General features: G+C 53.3%; 2 protein-coding genes across 3 annotated transcripts; both read left to right on the top strand.

The window, feature by feature from the left end:
* Positions 1–2,564: 2,564 nt before the first annotated feature.
* On the top strand, positions 2,565–10,346 carry LOC115639506 (endogenous retrovirus group V member 2 Env polyprotein-like). Of its 2 annotated transcripts, none has more exons than XM_030542366.1 (2): positions 2,565–3,386; positions 8,130–10,346. In XM_030542366.1, the coding sequence occupies exon 2, from the start codon at positions 8,631–8,633 to the stop codon at positions 10,014–10,016; it is 1,386 nt and encodes a 461-aa protein (XP_030398226.1). In that variant the 5' UTR covers positions 2,565–3,386; positions 8,130–8,630; the 3' UTR covers positions 10,017–10,346. The 2 variants fall into 2 exon arrangements, with proteins under 2 accessions (XP_030398226.1, XP_030398227.1); XM_030542367.1 differs by lacking the exon at positions 2,565–3,386 and adding an exon at positions 7,881–7,902.
* Positions 10,347–11,725: 1,379 nt separating this feature from the next.
* On the top strand, positions 11,726–16,442 carry UFC1 (ubiquitin-fold modifier conjugating enzyme 1). The gene is made up of 6 exons (XM_030542278.1): positions 11,726–11,886; positions 12,851–12,918; positions 14,580–14,643; positions 15,311–15,387; positions 15,948–16,038; positions 16,119–16,442. Exons 1-6 carry the CDS (start codon positions 11,764–11,766, stop codon positions 16,188–16,190), a joined length of 495 nt encoding a protein of 164 aa, XP_030398138.1. The 5' UTR covers positions 11,726–11,763; the 3' UTR covers positions 16,191–16,442.
* Positions 16,443–16,669: the final 227 nt, after the last annotated feature.

Here is a 16,669-nt window from a genome sequence, read left to right as displayed (position 1 = left end):
CAGGTTTGAAAACATAATATTATGAAGTATCCGCATTTCCTCCTATGGTGTTTACTACAGAATATTTCACAATGCTAGCAATCACCAGCGTGTCCCTGGCTTTCAGAAAAGATCTCATGCTATATATACACTTCTACAATACAACATCATTGTATAGACAGCTGATTCAACTGCTTATCACTTGAGGTTCACCCCTCCCCCCACCCCGTCTTTATAGACCCGTAAATCTTTGCAGTGGATTCTTTGAATAGTAAAACCTAGACCAAGCTTCTCCCTCCTGCTGGGTTTAGACCCCATGCTGTCTCCTCCCCCACCTGTTCGAGTCAGGTTTGCCTCCACCCCTTGTTAGCTTGAAGGGTCTGTTTACATGATATGTGAACACATTCTCATTGTCTTTCAAAGTACTTAGGAAATAACTCCCAGGTGGGGACAACACATTCCTTTGTCTACTGCAGCCCTGGTTACCAACTCCTCCCGGACATGTCTGGTTTAAACACACTTTAGTCATAACTCTAGCATATATCCATAACTCTTACTACCCACCATGTACATACATCATGCAAGAACACTGATGATCAATATGTTATTAGTTTTCAAATGACACCTCACAAGGCATATTCTGTGTAAAGATGATGACAATAGTGTGTAGGGTGTGAATACAGGGGTGCTTCGGTGACACAACACCCTCTCCCAGAACTCCACCCAAAGGTATGAGCCTGTTGGGTAACCTCTTCAAGGGACATGTGACTGGTGTAACATGCAGACACTTTGCGCAGGATTCTCACACCATTGCTCTGTACTTAATCACATGAGAAATACACAGATCTAGACAAAAAGAACAAACCCTCCATGCATTTTCCTGCCTCTGTTTCCACAGCACTCCAGAGCGTTCTTTGGGCTGGAGGAAGAGTCCTCTGGGGCATCCAGGGACCTTCTGCTGCAGTGCACAGGCTTGGGTTCTGAAACACAGAGCCCAGCTGCTTCCTTCTCCTATGAGTCCTTTTTTACAGGCTAGCATCACCACCTAGGTGTCCTTGTTCTTCTGCTGGGAACTTTCCACTCTGCAAACCCTCGGCTCCTTGCTGAAGGAAGTTAGAGAGAACTGGTTCTCTTAGGATGTGGTTACTCTTTCTAGCGTATCTAATGTCCAGTCAAAGCACAGTCATTCATCTCCATTGTCCCTAGTTTAGGAGGTTTGGGCTCGGTCCTGTCAGTCCATGGTGAACACACATTGACAGCAGAACATTCCACAACACAGCAATGTTCATAGCAACAATGTAATCATGTCACCCAGAATTAAAAAATTGTACAGATTTCCCCACTCATCACTGTGATCCTTTCAGGGTTACATGGTGAATTGCTACTGGCTGTTTTTAGCACCAGGGAGCCTTGTCTCTGCCCCCCAAGGAAAGTTTGCCCAAAACTACCAACTGCTGGCACCACGAGTGCCCCACTCCAGCCTCTGCAAGCCCAGCTCTTCCCTCCTCACGCTGGCAATTTGCACTCGGCAGCCCTTTGGCTCCCTGAGCAAGTCCTTGGGTCAGAGCAGAGAGAACATGTGGCTAAATCTCTGGCAATAGTTACCCCAGTGTTTTGCTCTGTCCCCAGGCACTGGTCCCTCCAACCTGTCTGTATGCTGTCACTTCATCACACCCAGCCCCTCAATTTCTGGTCAGTCCATACAGACCTTGCCCAGTCAAGAGAGCTGGGATCTACTTTTCAAGAGACACCCCGCTGGCAGAGGGTTGCCCCCATAAGGGATCCCCTCTTGTGCCTTTCTTTCTCCTTTCATATAGATCCAGCCCTTTTGTCTCTTGTCATAACTAGGACGTTTTATTGACTTCACCTCTCCCTGATGCTCCCAACTGTCCAACAGCTGCTTGGGCTTTTCTGTGTTTTGTATCGGCCCAAGCCCGCGTCTTGTCTAGACTATAAATACTGGGCGGGGCTGCGGTGAAAGCTGTTTTCTCCTGGTGAGCTCTGAGAACCACCCTGCCCCAGCCCCCTGCTTCCCCTCCAGCAGCTTTGGACACAATATCCTGCATGCTACATAACTCTGACATCCCGAACATCCAACCTGCAATAACCATGGCACCCAGCGAGTTCCTAGCGATCAGCAGAGACCGTTCATCACAGCCCCCTTTGGTGGAATACTGTGAAGATGGCACTAGGCACCGGAACAGGGGGACCAGGATATGGCTACGCCCTCCCGTTTTTTACGAGTTGTAAGGGCAAGTGATGGGAGGGAGGGGGGAGAGAGGAGCAAGCAGAGGGTGGGGCCTCAGGGGGAATGGGTGGTGCAAGGGCAGGGGCTCGGGGAAGGGGCGGGGCCTCAGGGGAAGGGGTGCCATGGGGGTGGGGCCACAGTTTGGGCACCTGTGGGAGCCCCTCCCACACTTCTAGGGACCTTCAGTTGTCCCTGGATGGTGATCACAGGGGAAATATGCCTGTCTGGGCATGTTCCTGGGTATAGACTTGGAACTGTGTACCCGTCTGATGCCAACATGGAGCACCTGGGTCACAGTCACCCCCAGCCACAGGGAACAATGGAGAATCCCCCTGTTGGTGTCATTGGCCCACTCGGGAGGGTGGAAAGCCACTGTGTCTCAATGAAGCCCCCTGTTAAGGCCTCAGTGAACCAAAGTCCTTCCATGATTGAACTCTCAGCGACCTGACAAGCTGGCTTAAAGAATGGAATGTAAAGTGGCTGACTATCAGCTACAGTGCTGGTACCAAGAGGCACTAATGAGGCCTGTATGCACCTGGCTAAGGGGGCAGGATAACAAATCACAGAAACTAGGATGAGATAGTGGTTTAGAGAAGAGTCACTAACAAGATAGATTAGTAGGTGCCAGAAGTGATTTAACTACTTGGGATAATTGCTTCTGTAACAGTCACAGGGAAAGATGGGAGGGGGGAGAAGGGGGCATGGGGGGTAATAGAAACGGCTTGGCTAAAGTATGTATAAAAAGAGAGAAACTGTTTGTATCAGTGTGCATGATCTGAGACGTGCCTGTCTCCGTGCATCAGGTTTGCTTTGAGATCTCAAATAAACTTAGTCTGCTTCTCCACCTTGGTGTGTTCTTTGGCGTGAAGCACACCGGGCAACGAACACCCCCACTGTTGCTGTCCTCGGGCACCCTGTGTGCTGGCAACAGTTTTGGCGTCCCTGGGTGGGCATCGAGGCTAAAACTGGCCTTGCCCGGACCCCTCCTGGAGGTCGACGGATTGCGGCGACGACCGACGCCCAGCGCGCACTGGTGACTTCATCGGGGGCCTCGGCGGAGACGCGGTGTGGTCGACCCCGGAGGGCACAACGGTGTAACGCGCTTGAGTAGTGGAGAAGCTGCTTCAAGCGACGGTGGGGAACCGGTCCCGTGGATAAGGTAGGAACAGTCCAGTACTGTAAACCTTCTTTTGCCTGTTTTGACCTGGGGACGCCCAGTATCTCCCTAGAGTATGGGGCAGGGACAGAGTACCGGTAGGGCACGGTGTACACCCTTAGAATGCATTCTGATGAATTGGAAAGTGTTTGGGTCGGATCCGATGGTTAAGAACAAGCTGAAAAGATTCTGTACAGTAGACTGGCCTCAGTACCAACTAGAGGACCAGGAAAGGTGGCCACCGGAGGGATCATTAAATTATAACACGATCCTCCAATTAATTCTGTTTTGTCAGCGAACGAGTAAATGGGATGAGCATATGTATGCACAACTGTTTATGTTGCTAAGAAATAGGTCAGACCTGGTGCAAAAGTGTAATCTGACTCCGGCAGGTCCGGTAGTAGCTGCTGCTAGTCCCCCGAACCCCTTCCCAGTTGTAATGGCAGAGTCGGTGTCCCCTTCGGCTCCAGCACCCCCACCATATAAGAACGAGGTGCCTAGGGTGTCAGAGATCGCCCCCTCAGTGGGATTCTATCCGCTAATTACTGAAACTCGGATATCCCGTCGGGGAGGAGACCGTCGCCCGGCCACTACTATGCAGGTTTACACGCATGTACCTTTTAACCCAGTGGATTTGGCAGCCTTTAAGGCACAGGCAGGGGAATTCTCCACGAACCCCAGTAAGTTTATCGCAGTGTTTGAGGGAGGCCTGGCTAGCCACAAGCCAGACTGGGATGACTGTAACGTCCTCCTGAGAACCCTGCTGTCAGAGGTAGAGCGAAATCAGCTCCTGGCTAAGGCACAGGAAGAGGCACAGAGGAGACATGACCGGGATCCTTACAATGTCCCCATCCCCACTGACATGCTCCCCCGAGCAGACCCTGGGTGGAACCCAAACAACCCCAGGGATATGACCCGCCTCATCGTATACAAGGAGTTGCTTTTGCATGGACTCCGACACTCAGCTGTCAGACATAACAATTGGGCTAAGCCTTACGAGCTCATACAGGAGCCCAAGGAAAGTCCGGTTGCTTTTCTGCAGCGCATCCGGGATGCAATTCGCCAAAATACTAATGCAGACCCTGATAGCCAGGAAACTGAGGCAATCATAAAGGGTATCTTCACCAGTCGGGCTGCCCCTGATATTAAGAGAAAGCTGCAGAAAAAGGAGGATTTAATGGGCATGACTATGGCACAGATTTTGGAAGCTGCAAACAGGGTTTACAGCAACAGGGAAGGAGAAAAGGAAAGAAAGCAAGCAAAAATAATGGTTGCAGCAGTACAGGCTGGTGGCAAGGGAAGATTTCAGGAAGGTAGAAGGGGCCGGGGAATGAGAGGCCGTGGACGTGGGCGCCCTGGCTCACAGGAAAGATGTCTGGGTCGCAACCAGTGTGCCAGATGCCGAAAGGAGGGACATTGGAAAAATGAGTGCCCCGAGAGGGAAGCTACCCCTATGATGGCAGCAGAGGATCAAGACTAGGGGTGTCAGGGGAGACGGACTATCCTGCCCCCGGAACCCCGAGTAAAGATGCGGGTGGGAAATTCGGAAATAGACTTTTTAATAGACTCTGGAGCAGCACGAACCGCTGTAAATCAACCCCTTCAGCTGCCTGTGGCAGACTCCCTCACTGTGGTGGGCGCCACAGGGAAAGGAACCAAGTGTCCGGAATATGCTCCAGCAGAGTGTGCTTTGGGAGGCAGAACTCTATCTCACAAACTGGTTTATCTCCCCGATTGTCCAACGCCTCTGCGGGGACGGGACCTGCTTTGTCGCTTAGGTGCCACCCTGCATTTTACCCAGGATGAAATAACCCTCACCTTGCCCCCAGAGAATGCCTGGATAATGACCCTTGCAGTTGAGCCTTCAGCCATGCAAGCCCCAGAGTGGAGCCAGTGGGAAGACCAGGTTTTCCCTCTAGTGTGGGCATCGGGGGTCCCAGGAAAAGCAGCCCATCACACCCCCATTAAGGTTCAGCTCCTGCCGGGAAAAGGTCCAGTGCAGATTAAGCAGTATCCGATCAAGAGAGAAGCCAGAGAGGGACTACAGGAAACTATAGACCAGTTCCTAAAGTATGGGGTACTGCCGGAATGCCAGTCAGCTTGGAACACCCCCATCTTGCCTGTGCGAAAACCCAATGGCACATATCGGCTGGTCCAGGACCTGAGGGCTGTGAATGAGCGAGTCAAGACTCTGCACCCCCTTGTTCCAAACCCGTATACACTGTTGGCTTCTGTAGGGGGGTAGTACACCCACTTTTCAGTCCTGGATTTAAAAGATGCTTTCTTCACGATTCCAGTTGACATTCAGTCTCAGGAGATTTTCTCCTTCGAGTGGGAAGACAACAACAGGGTTAAAAAGCAGCTTTGCTGGACAGTGCTGGCCCAGGGATTTAAAAACTCTCCTACCCTTTTTGGCCAGGCACTGGCCCGAGACTTAAAGGAATGGGACAATGAGGATAAAGTTCTCCTCCTGCAGTATGTAGATGACCTGTTAATTGCTGCTGTGGGTCTAACTCCCTGCCTTAAGGCTACTGTGAGCCTCCTAAACTTTGTCGGACTCCGGGGGTATAGAGTAGCTCAGAGCAAGGCTCAAATTGCCCTCACAGAAGTACAGTACTTAGGATTTCACCTAAGGCAGGGGGAACGTCAGCTTTCGAACGAGAGAAAGGAAGCTATCTGTCAAATTCCTGTCCCAAGCAATCGCAAACGACTCAGAGCGTTTCTGGGCATGGTAGGCTTCTGCAGAATATGGATTCCAGAGTTCGGACTGTGGGCTAAACCCTTGTACGAATGTGTTAAGGGAGCAGATCACGACCCCTTTCACTGGTCAGCGGAAGCTGACAAGGCATTTAAGGGCTTGAAAAGAAAACTGATGGAAGCCCCAGCCCTGGGTCTGCCAGACCTCTCTAAGCCATTTCAGCTGTACGTGCATGAGAGGAAAGGGGTGGCTCTGGGAGTGCTTACTCAGATATTAGGCACTTGGAAGCGTCCTGTGGCATATTTCTCTAAACAGCTGGATCAAGTTGCCAAAGGGTGGCCAGCATGTCTGCGGGCGGTTGCAGCCACTGCCCTAGTGCTTGGGGAAGCAGAGAAGCTGACTTTGGGGGAAAAGGTGCAAGTATATACTCCCCATATGGTCCAAGCCCTGCTGGACACTAGGGGTGGTCTCTGGCTTACACAGGCTCGAATGGCTCGGTACCAGGCTAAACTTGTAGAAAATCCTGAAGTTGCCCTGCAGACTTGCCCCTCCCTTAACCCAGCCACCCTGTTGCCAGAAACAGAAAAACAGGAACATGACTGCTTGGATGTAATAGATACCCAATACTCCAGCCGTCCAGATTTAAAAGATCAGCCACTCCCGAATGCAGACTATGAGTGGTATACTGATGGCAGTAGCACTGTTGTAAATGGACAAAGGAGGGCGGGCTATGCTGTTGTAACTCTCCACGAAACTGTGGAAGCGGAGGGTTTGCCTGCTGGAACATCAGCCCAGCTGGCTGAACTGGTAGCCCTAACCCGTGCACTTGAACTGTCAAAAGGGAAAAGAGTTAACATTTTCACTGATTCCAGATATGCCTTTGGAGTTCTGCACGCTCATGCAGGTCTGTGGAAGCAAAGAGGAATGCTGACAGCTCAAGGCTCTCCGGTCAAGCATGGATCCCAGATCCTCCGGCTTTTAGAAGCGGTACAGCTCCCCTTGGCGGTAGCAGTGGTACACTGCAGGGCTCACCAAAAGGAAGATCAAGATGTGGCTAAGGGCAATGCTAGGGCAGACAGGGAAGACAAGTGAGCCGCTACCCTGGAACCACTGGAAGCTGAAGATGCCCATATGCATGCCCTCATCCCATCGGTAGGAGAGCTTCCAGCCCCTCAGTACTCTCGTGAGGAAAGGAACCTGGCGGACACACTCGGGCTGAAGGAGAAGGAGGGATGGCTCCACTCCACGGAAGGGAAAATCCTCCTACCAAAGAATCTAATACTGCCAGTGCTACAGAAACTACACCAGACTACTCCTGCTGGCAGAGAGGCTTTAACCCAGCTCGTAAATAAATATTTTCTAACCTCTGGGCTTAGACCCCTAGTATCCCAGGTACAAGCTGAATGTCTAGTCTGCCAAAAGAATAACCCCCGACCGGGAGTGCCAGTGCTGCCAGCCACACTGAAACCTACCCCAGGCCCAGGATTGGTTTGGCAAATAGACTTTACTGAGTTCCCTCGGGCCCAGGGGTTCAGATACCTTCTCGTCTTAACGAACCGATTCAGTGGATGGCCCGAAGCTTTCCCATGTCGTAACAACACTGCAAGAACGGTAGCCCTTAAGTTCGTCAAGGAGATCATTCCACAATTTGGGCTTCCTCAATGGATGGAATCTGACAACGGAACGCACTTCACGTCACAAGTTGTCCAGAAGATATCGGATGCCCTACAAATCCCCTGGAAGCTCCACACTCCCTGGCGACCTCAGGCCAGTGGAGTAGTGGAACGCACAAATCAGACCCTGAAGCGACATCTCTCAAAGGTTTGCCAGGAGGCTTCTCTCCGATGGCCTGATCCCTTACCCCTTGTTTTGCTTTGAGTTCGCGCTCTCCCAAAGGGCAGGTTAGGGCTCAGTCCCTTCGAGATTATGTTTGGAAGGGCATGGCCTCTGAATAGTACACCGGTTCTGTTAGGGGAGTGGGAGGTAGGCTGTGGTTTCTTGTCTCAGTACCTGTGCTCTCTGTCTGCTGTTCTTTGTTCTCTTCACAGGTATACCAAAGATTTGCAGCCCCTCCCGCTGGATGCTCCTGTCCACTCCCTGCAGCCAGGTGACTCCGTCCTCGTTCGTACCTGGAAGGACGAGCCTCTCCAAGAGAAGTGGAAGGGACCCCGTACTGTCCTGCTGGTCTCACACACAGCTGCAAAGGTTGAGGGACACAAGCACTGGATCCATCACTCTCGTCTGAAAGCAGTGCCTGCTCCTGAACGGTGGACCGTCCAGCCTGCGGAAAACACTGCCAGCGACGATTTGGGACTTAAGCTGTTGTTTAAAAGACAGTAAGGTCTGCTGGAAATGCCCTGTGCCCTCTTCGGACAGTCACGGCATATTCCCAGCGACCACTCTGAGCATTGGTTCTGTTTATTTTCACAGGGCCGGCCTAACCTCGTGGCCTGGTCCCTTCTGTTTTTAATCTGTTTGCTATTGGTAATTGTTATTTTGTGGGTATTTGGGGAATTGTAATTGTTAGGCCTTACGGTTACCAACCCAGTATGGAGTTCAGGTCAGAGCTTGCCACAGTATTACTCCTTGCCATGGGAGCACTCATTTTGGTAACTCCTGGTTCTCCCCAGGCACATGCGGGATGGAGAGGAATCCCTAACAAGCTGGAAACAAATACGTATGAGGCCCTGAAAGCTTGTTTTGCCCAAGAGTTTAACCTCTCCAACTGCTGGATATGCTCCCAAATCCCACACCATGCAGTTGGGTTGCCCTGGAGGGTGGTTCCCCAAAATTGGTCAGATCTCTGTTGGGGATGGTTCAGTAGGGGGAAAAACATTTCGGGTACCCCCTTGTCTCAAAACTGTACAATTGAGTCCCAGTACGCATTAAGGGACGACCCCTGGGAACCGCAAGCCAACTCAACGCATCTCCCTCCCCCTATTAGGCTGCGGCCAGTGAACCCCGGGTTGGTGTGCTATCAGCAGTCCAAGTCCAGCAATCACACCTGGTCCGCTGGGAATAGCACCTGCCAGTATTATCTATCCCCTGGCAGTAATGCCTCTATCCCAGTCTATGTTAATGGAAAACCCAATTCTACTGCCTGGTTCGGAACTTTCAGTAGCTCCCAAACTGAAAGGTGGCAAAGTGGTTATAATGGGCTAGTGGGAAATGGCCACTCCTTTTATGTTTGCGGTACCTCTGCCTATAAGTGGCTCCCACATCGGTGGTATGGAAGCTGTTATGTGGGATATCTTGCTCCTCCTCTTCGAGTGTTTCCTAAACTGCCCCCTGGCCGCCCCAGGCATCGTAGGTCTTTATATGTCACCCCTGAGCCCATTGGTGTGGGAGACAGACTCGGTATGATCCTCCTCCCCTCTTATGGGGTGGGACGGCTGTCTCAAATGTATCGTAAACTTTCTATGTTTCTCACCAAGTTTGCTAATGAGACCCTGGCCATAGAGAAAAGCCTTAACTCAGAGCTTTACCAGCTCCGATTGCTAGCCCTGCAAAACAGACAGGCCCTGGATTATGTTTTAGCCTCCCAGGGCGGAGTGTGTGCCCTGGTTGGCAGCGAGTGTTGTACTTATGTCCCAGAAAATTCACAGGACATTAACAAACACATTTTGTCAGCCGAACAGGCTCTCAGCCATTGGAAGGCCCAGGAAAGGGAACCCACAATTTTTGATTCCCTCTGGAATAGGTTGCCTAATCTAGGAGGGCTGGGGGAAGGCCTTGTGCGTCTCCTCCTCACAGGTGTGGTCTTGTGCCTGATCACCCTCCTCCTGATCGCGTGTTTCAAGCTGTTACTCCGCAAACTCTGTAACCCCCTGACCCCAGAGAGCCCTACATACCCTCTTGTTGAGAGCCCCAGCTCCATAGAACTCAATCACTTCTTGGCTGTAGAGTATGAGAAAACTCGGCCAAAGGTTTGTTGAGTATTCTCAAAGGAGGGAACTGTTGGTGTCATTGGCCCACTCGGGAGGGTGGAAAGCCACTGTGTCTCAATGAAGCCCCCTGTTAAGGCCTCAGTGAACCAAAGTCCTTCCATGATTGAACTCTCAGCGACCTGACAAGCTGGCTTAAAGAATGGAATGTAAAGTGGCTGACTATCAGCTACAGTGCTGGTACCAAGAGGCACTAATGAGGCCTGTATGCACCTGGCTAAGGGGGCAGGATAACAAATCACAGAAACTAGGATGAGATAGTGGTTTAGAGAAGAGTCACTAACAAGATAGATTAGTAGGTGCCAGAAGTGATTTAACTACTTGGGATAATTGTTTCTGTAACAGTCACAGGGAAAGATGGGAGGGGGGAGAGGGGAGCATGGGGGGTAATAGAAACGGCTTGGCTAAGTTATGTATAAAAAGAGAGAAACTGTTTGTATCAGTGTGCATGATCTGAGACGTGCCTGTCTCCGTGCATCTGGTTTGCTTTGAGATCTCAAATAAACTTAGTCTGCTTCTCCACCTTGGTGTGTTCTTTGGCGTGAAGCACACCGGGCAACGAACACCCCCACTGTTGCTGTCCTCGGGCACCCTGTGTGCTGGCAACACCCCTTTGCCCTCCATAGAGAAAAACTGGCTCTTTCTGCAGTCTCTGTTGGTTCCAGTGCCTAGTTGTCCTTCCAAGAGGAGGTAAACTGCACCAAACTGCCCAGCAAACGGGGGTTCTCCTGGCGATCTAGGGTGAGATTCCTGGGCTTTGGGCACTCCGGGACTGGCTCCAAGTCCCAGTGCTGCAGCCAAGCCGGCCTGGAGACCCCTTCTTCTCTGGTGGAGTATCCATGTTTGGAGAAGGTGGTTTTAAGTGTGTTAAGATGTGTATCCTGGACTTCCTCCTCAGAGCAATGTTTGTGGTATCTGAGTGCCTGGCTGTAGATAACAGCTTTTTTGGTGCATTTGGGTTATTGGATTCTGTAAAGGCAGGCATGGTGATCTGAGGGCTTCTCATATATAGTTATCTGGAGAGTTTAATCGTTGAAGTTGATTATGGTGTCCAGGAAGCTGATACAGCAATGTTCTAGAGAGAGTTTAATGGATATCTGTTGGTTACTGAAGTTTTGGTCAAATCTATTTAGGAGTTCAGGTTGTTTATGGAGATGATGAGAATATCATTGATGTATTTATGGTGCATTTGTCAAGAAATTCTTCAAGGTGGCTCATGAAGAGGTTGGCGTAATGGGGAGCCATCCGAGGACCCAGGGCTGTTCCCATGGCTTGGACAAAGTGTTGGCTGAAGGTGAAATTGTTATGGATGAGGATGACATGTGACTGGGGTGGCTCTCTGAGGGTTACCCATTGGCCGCAGGCAGGCAGCAGTGCTGTCAATGTAGAGTCAATTTAGTAAAACTCCAGTTTTAAAACGTTCCTGGTCTGGGAGTGTAACGGGGAAGGCAGCAGGGACGGGACCTGCGGATCCCAGCATATGGGGGGATCAGGGGCAGCGTGGAGAGTCCTGCCAATGGCAAGTCACCGCCTGGGGCAGCGGACATCGCACCACGCCGGCCCCGCCGCCTGGACTGGGCACTGAGCGGGCGGGGCAGGGGCCAGGCCAGCTCGGCACGGATTGGTCAGGGCTTCCTCAGCCCCGCCCCCAGGCCATCCCTGCCATCAACAAACATGGCGCCTCTGCCCAGCCCAGCCTTGCTATGACACCACTTCCGCTCCTTCTCCCCCAGTAAAGATGGCGGACGAGGCGACCCGGCGGGTGGTGGCGGAGTTGCCGCTGCTGAAGACGAACGCGGGGCCCCGGGACCGGGAGCTGTGGGTGCAGCGGTTGAAGGAGGAATACCAGGCGCTCATCAAGGTGAGGCTCTTCCGCTTCCGGGAAGGGTGTCACCGGCAAAGGGGCCGGGCGGAAACCGCTCCCTGTCAGCGCTCTGCTGCCGGGGTCTCTGGTGCGGGGAACTGGCCGCCCTTTCCCCTGGGGCCAGCCGGTGTCCGGATCGGGAGGCCTCGCTGTGGGGAGCACGCGCCCCTCTCGCACTGACCTGGCCCTCCCGGACGGTGGCCAGAGAGAGTCACACTCAAATGTGCTCCCCCATCTCTCTATAGGGGACAGGGGCTGCCCCTTCTCCTCCCCCTGGGTCTGCCCCTTCCCCCCACCTCTGCTGCGGATGTGGGGCTGTGCCCTCCCCCGCCGTCTCTGGAGCATTAGCCAGGCCCCAGTGGGGTTCCCTGTGCTCCAGGGGGTGCAGACTGCCCTGCTCCTAAGGTATCTGGGGCTGCAGGGGCCCCACAATGCAGGGATCTGTGGGGAGAGTATAGCTGGCTCCCAAGCCCAGGGTGCAGGGGCACCTACCCTTGCCTTAAACTCTCCATTTAGTGTAGCCTAAAGGATAGGTCACCTGGAAACCAGCAACATCCTCCCTGTGGTGCCCGGCCAGGCCTGCGTACTAAGGGCATCCCATGAGCAGCAACCCGACCCAGGAATCCTGCCATCTGCCCATGCCCAGTACCTCAGGGCTTGACAGCATCTGCTTTTGGTGGCTCCGTGCAATGCTAGTGCCAGTCTTGTGTTGCTGGCTGTGGGGCTTTTACAGCTGGTGTTCACCACAGCAGCAATAGATCTTTCTGCCTTGCAAGGAATATGCCTACACTGTAAACATGCCCAGAGAGATCTCCATTACCTCCGTAGATTTTGGGAACAGGAATTTGGGTTTCTGTGCTTCTGATGGATTGGGAGGTTAGACACAAACTGCATGGTATGGGGGTTCTGATTTTGTGGAGTTGCCTGTACCCACTCACTGCCTTTGTTTTTCCCTTCCCAGTATGTGGAAAACAACAAGAACGCTGACAATGACTGGTTCAGGTTGGAGTCCAACAAGGAAGGGACAAGGTAGGCATGTTTGTGGCTGCCATGGCACCAGGCCCTCCTGTCTCTCTGATGGGCCTTCCTCTGCTATAGCCCACTCTCTAGGCTTTGAGTAATTGTGAGCATACCAAGTCCCAGTCCTGTGGGAGCCCTTGCGCCTGCACTGGGAGCTGTTGTGGCCCTTCATTGAAAAAGGAGCAGAAGGCTGAGTCTCTGGCAAACAGGTCTTCCGATACCTGCTGGAGTTAGAGGCATGAGCAAGAAAGGGAATTCTGAACAGTCTTTTCTCACATCTGTGTCATGTCCTTCCTATCCTAATTCTGCTAGCTCTCTGGTTGGCCAGAGACCACTCTGGGGTTGCAGGGAACTGAACGTCTACTGTGCAAAGCGTACAGAACCCTGCCCATCTCCCACCTCTCCATCCATCCACAAGGAGCAGGGAAGGCATCAAACCCTTTTTCCTGTGGCAGGTCCCCCAGGTTGTGCTCTAATCTATCTCTTGGTGGAATAAAGTATAATAATCTCAGCCCGCTTGGTCCCTGGAGGCAATTTCTCATCCCTGCATGATAAATATGGACATGTTCCCATTACAGAGAATGCAAGGTGTTTAGTGATCCAGTCTGCACTGTGCTTCCTGTGGCAGGAGGCACTGAAATGCCACCCCTCCCTGGGCTGTGTGGCACCTCGCCAGGAGCTCAGGGGCCACCTCCAATGTGTATACGAGGGAACAGACTGCAGCTGCCCTTTTCAGTAGCAGGGAGATGGAAGCTAGGGACCTGCAGGCAATGTGGCTTGACTGCATAGGTGAGGATGGAGCACTGCATGCTGGGAGCTGTAGTCTCCATTTGACTGCATCCACTGCAAGAGTGTTGGGGCACCCGGTGTGATCCAGTGGTGTCGAGCAGTTGGAATTAGTACTGCCCAGCAGGAGGGAGTACAGTGCAGCTGGGTGACCCATGTGTCCTTAGGCTGCCAGTCATAGCTTATCCGGCTGCTCCTCTTGGAGTTGTGACCTATTGCCAGGTAAGCTAATGGCTTCATAGTGCTCCTTGTGCTGCACCCGCCTTCCACCCATTCCTCCTCTGGGGCTAGGATAGGCATCGATCCCCTATGTGTCACTCTGCCATTCTCATAGAGGGGCTCAGCTTGGGCCCAGCTGTTAGTGACACTGCAGAGAGACGCCTGCCTCTGTGCTCTCGCTACCAGCCACCAAGCCTGGGTCTGTGAATGGACCCCTGCCTGCCACATGTGGTGCTGCCACGTCCCAGGCTTTGTCAACGTCAGAGAGGCCTTGGCCTGCAGCATCGCTGTGTTGGGTGTGCTGTGCTCCATGTGCCCACATACAAAGGGACTCATTAATTTGATGGGTTGGAGCCTGGATCAACTGAGTGCCATGGAGAACGGGTCCAGGCTGCAGCAGCCAGAGCAGAGCTTTTAGCAAAATGTCCCGTCTTGAGTCAGACCTGGCCAGCGATGGAGAATCCCCCACGACCTTGGTTCCAACGGTTAAACTTCAGCTTCCAGCAATTGGGTCTGGTTAGACCTTTGTCTGCTGCACTGAACAGCCCTCACTTGTCAGATTTCTGTTCCCCACATCACCCCTTCTCCGCCTCTTAGTTAAGCTGAACAGACAGAGCCCCTGGGGTCTCTCCCTGCCCCCTCCTTCCCATCTCTCTCTCTTGCAGGTGGTTCGGGAAGTGCTGGTACATCCACGACCTGCTCAAGTACGAGTTTGCCCTTGAGTTTGACGTGAGTGTCCCTGGGGCGGGGGTGTCTGAGGGAGGAGAGCCTGCCTGCTCTGCTCCAAGGCTGGGGCAGGGAGGGGTTTCTCGTCCACTCCCTGCAGCACTGGAGGGAACAGGTGGGAGCTGGCCCTGGCTGGGTTCGCAGCATCGCTGTTCCCCTGGGCCGCAGGAGCCAGGGGCTGAGGAAGGGAACACACTGAGGATGTTAACCGGGAAGGGACAGAGAATCGCCCGCCCTGCAGGGTGAGAGCGAGCAGGAAGGAGTCCTGTGGGACTTGGCTAGTGCAGCCCAGCTGCTGAGCGAGCTGAGAGCAGGGAGCCCTTTACACAGAGCTTTGCAATGGGATTGTGTCGGGGAACTTTGTGTAACTTGGGGCTAGCAAAGGGCTCTGCCTCAATGGGGCCCTGCCCCCTCCTGCCCCTCCTAAACTAGGGTACTCCCCTCCCGCCTACCCACAAGCTTCCACTTCAGCATCTGGGGTGTAAACTCCGTAGGAAGCTCACAAGATGCCTAGGCTCAGTGCTCCCAGCTGTGTGGCTGAGCAGAGAGAGCAGCAGCTGGAACTTGGATTACACATACTGCTCCCTGTTTATGCGGTGGGAGGGGGCTGGCATGGCCATGGGTACACTGAGTGGGTTTTGGGTTGTTTTTTTTTTTTATTATTTTGCAGATTCCCGTTACGTACCCATCCACCGCCCCCGAAATCGCCATTCCAGAGCTGGATGGGAAAACGGCCAAGATGTACAGGTCAGGCAGCCCTGGCGTGCTCCCACCTCCGCTCTCTGCAGGCCGTAGGGACCAGAGCTCCTAACTCAGATCCCAGGCTTTGGTTGGGACTGTCTTTATATCGCCTCTTACATCCCACTCATGTGTATAGGCCGTGGCAGCTGTTGGTAAATGCAGCCGCCTCGGGGGTGGAACATGGCAACTGTTGCTCAAAGCACAGGAAAGCGGCCCCTTGATGCAGGACAGGAAGTGGAGGAGATGCCATGTCTGAGCTGATCCCCAGGCTTCCTGGTGAGGCAGAGGAAACTGGCTTGGGTCGCGATGGGGCCAGGCCTGTGAGAGCTGCAGCTCCGTTTCGGGGGCTGATTGGGCTTGACACCCCTATTGCAGTGCCTCTGCATCTCTCATGGTCCCATGAGGCTGGGCTCCGTCTCCTCTCCACATCTCCCCTGGTCCCACGACACCAGGCTCTGTCTCCCCTCCTCATCTCCCATGAGGCGAGGCTAGGCTCTGGGCTCTGTCTTCCCTCAGTGTCTCCTGTGGCTGGGGCTTCTCCCTCACATCTGTTTTGTCTCTTGCAGGGGAGGGAAGATCTGCCTGACTGACCACTTCAAGCCCTTATGGGCCAGGAATGTGCCCAAGTTCGGGCTGGCCCATCTCATGGCCCTGGGGGTGCGTTTCCATCAGTGGGGGAGTGGGGGGAGTCTGCGTCTGAGCCGTGCTTACAGCCTCCTGTGCTCTTTGCCTTGCAGCTGGGCCCGTGGCTGGCAGTGGAGATCCCGGACCTGATCGCCAAGGGGCTCATCGAGCACAAGGAGAAATGAGGGGTCCGGGCTGGCAGAGGCCTGCATGGTGGCTCTAGATGCTCCAGCATCAGACCTTATCCTTCCACGCAAACACAGCAGCCAACTGGCCTTGCATCCCTGCCCTCAGTGTGGGGCAGTGGACCCACTGTGCTGGGGACTCACGATTCCTGTCCGCTCCAATTCCATGTAACCCCTGCCCAGTTCCTGTAGGGGGGAGCTGCCCAATCTCCCACGAAAAATCCCCCAATAAAAACTGTAGCCTGACTAAGACCTGCCTGGCAGCTGCTGTGCCTGGGGGCTCTTGCCAGGGGTTGCATCCTGCTCAGGTAGCTGTGCTGTAGCCGCCTCCGCTGAGTTCCTGCTGCCACTGCACCAACTGCAACATCCTGATGCTTCCTGGTCCCTCCTGCTTAACGAGACGGCTTGTAACTGAACCGGTTTCCATTTCACCATACCAGTGAGTGAGGGGCTGGCCCCTGCGAGTGAGCATCCGTCCA

Source organism: Gopherus evgoodei, chromosome 24 (assembly GCF_007399415.2).
Source record: "Gopherus evgoodei ecotype Sinaloan lineage chromosome 24, rGopEvg1_v1.p, whole genome shotgun sequence".
NCBI lineage: Eukaryota > Metazoa > Chordata > Testudines > Testudinidae > Gopherus > Gopherus evgoodei.
Note: the sequence above shows the minus strand (reverse complement) of the source record. Positions and strands in the feature narration are given on the sequence as shown.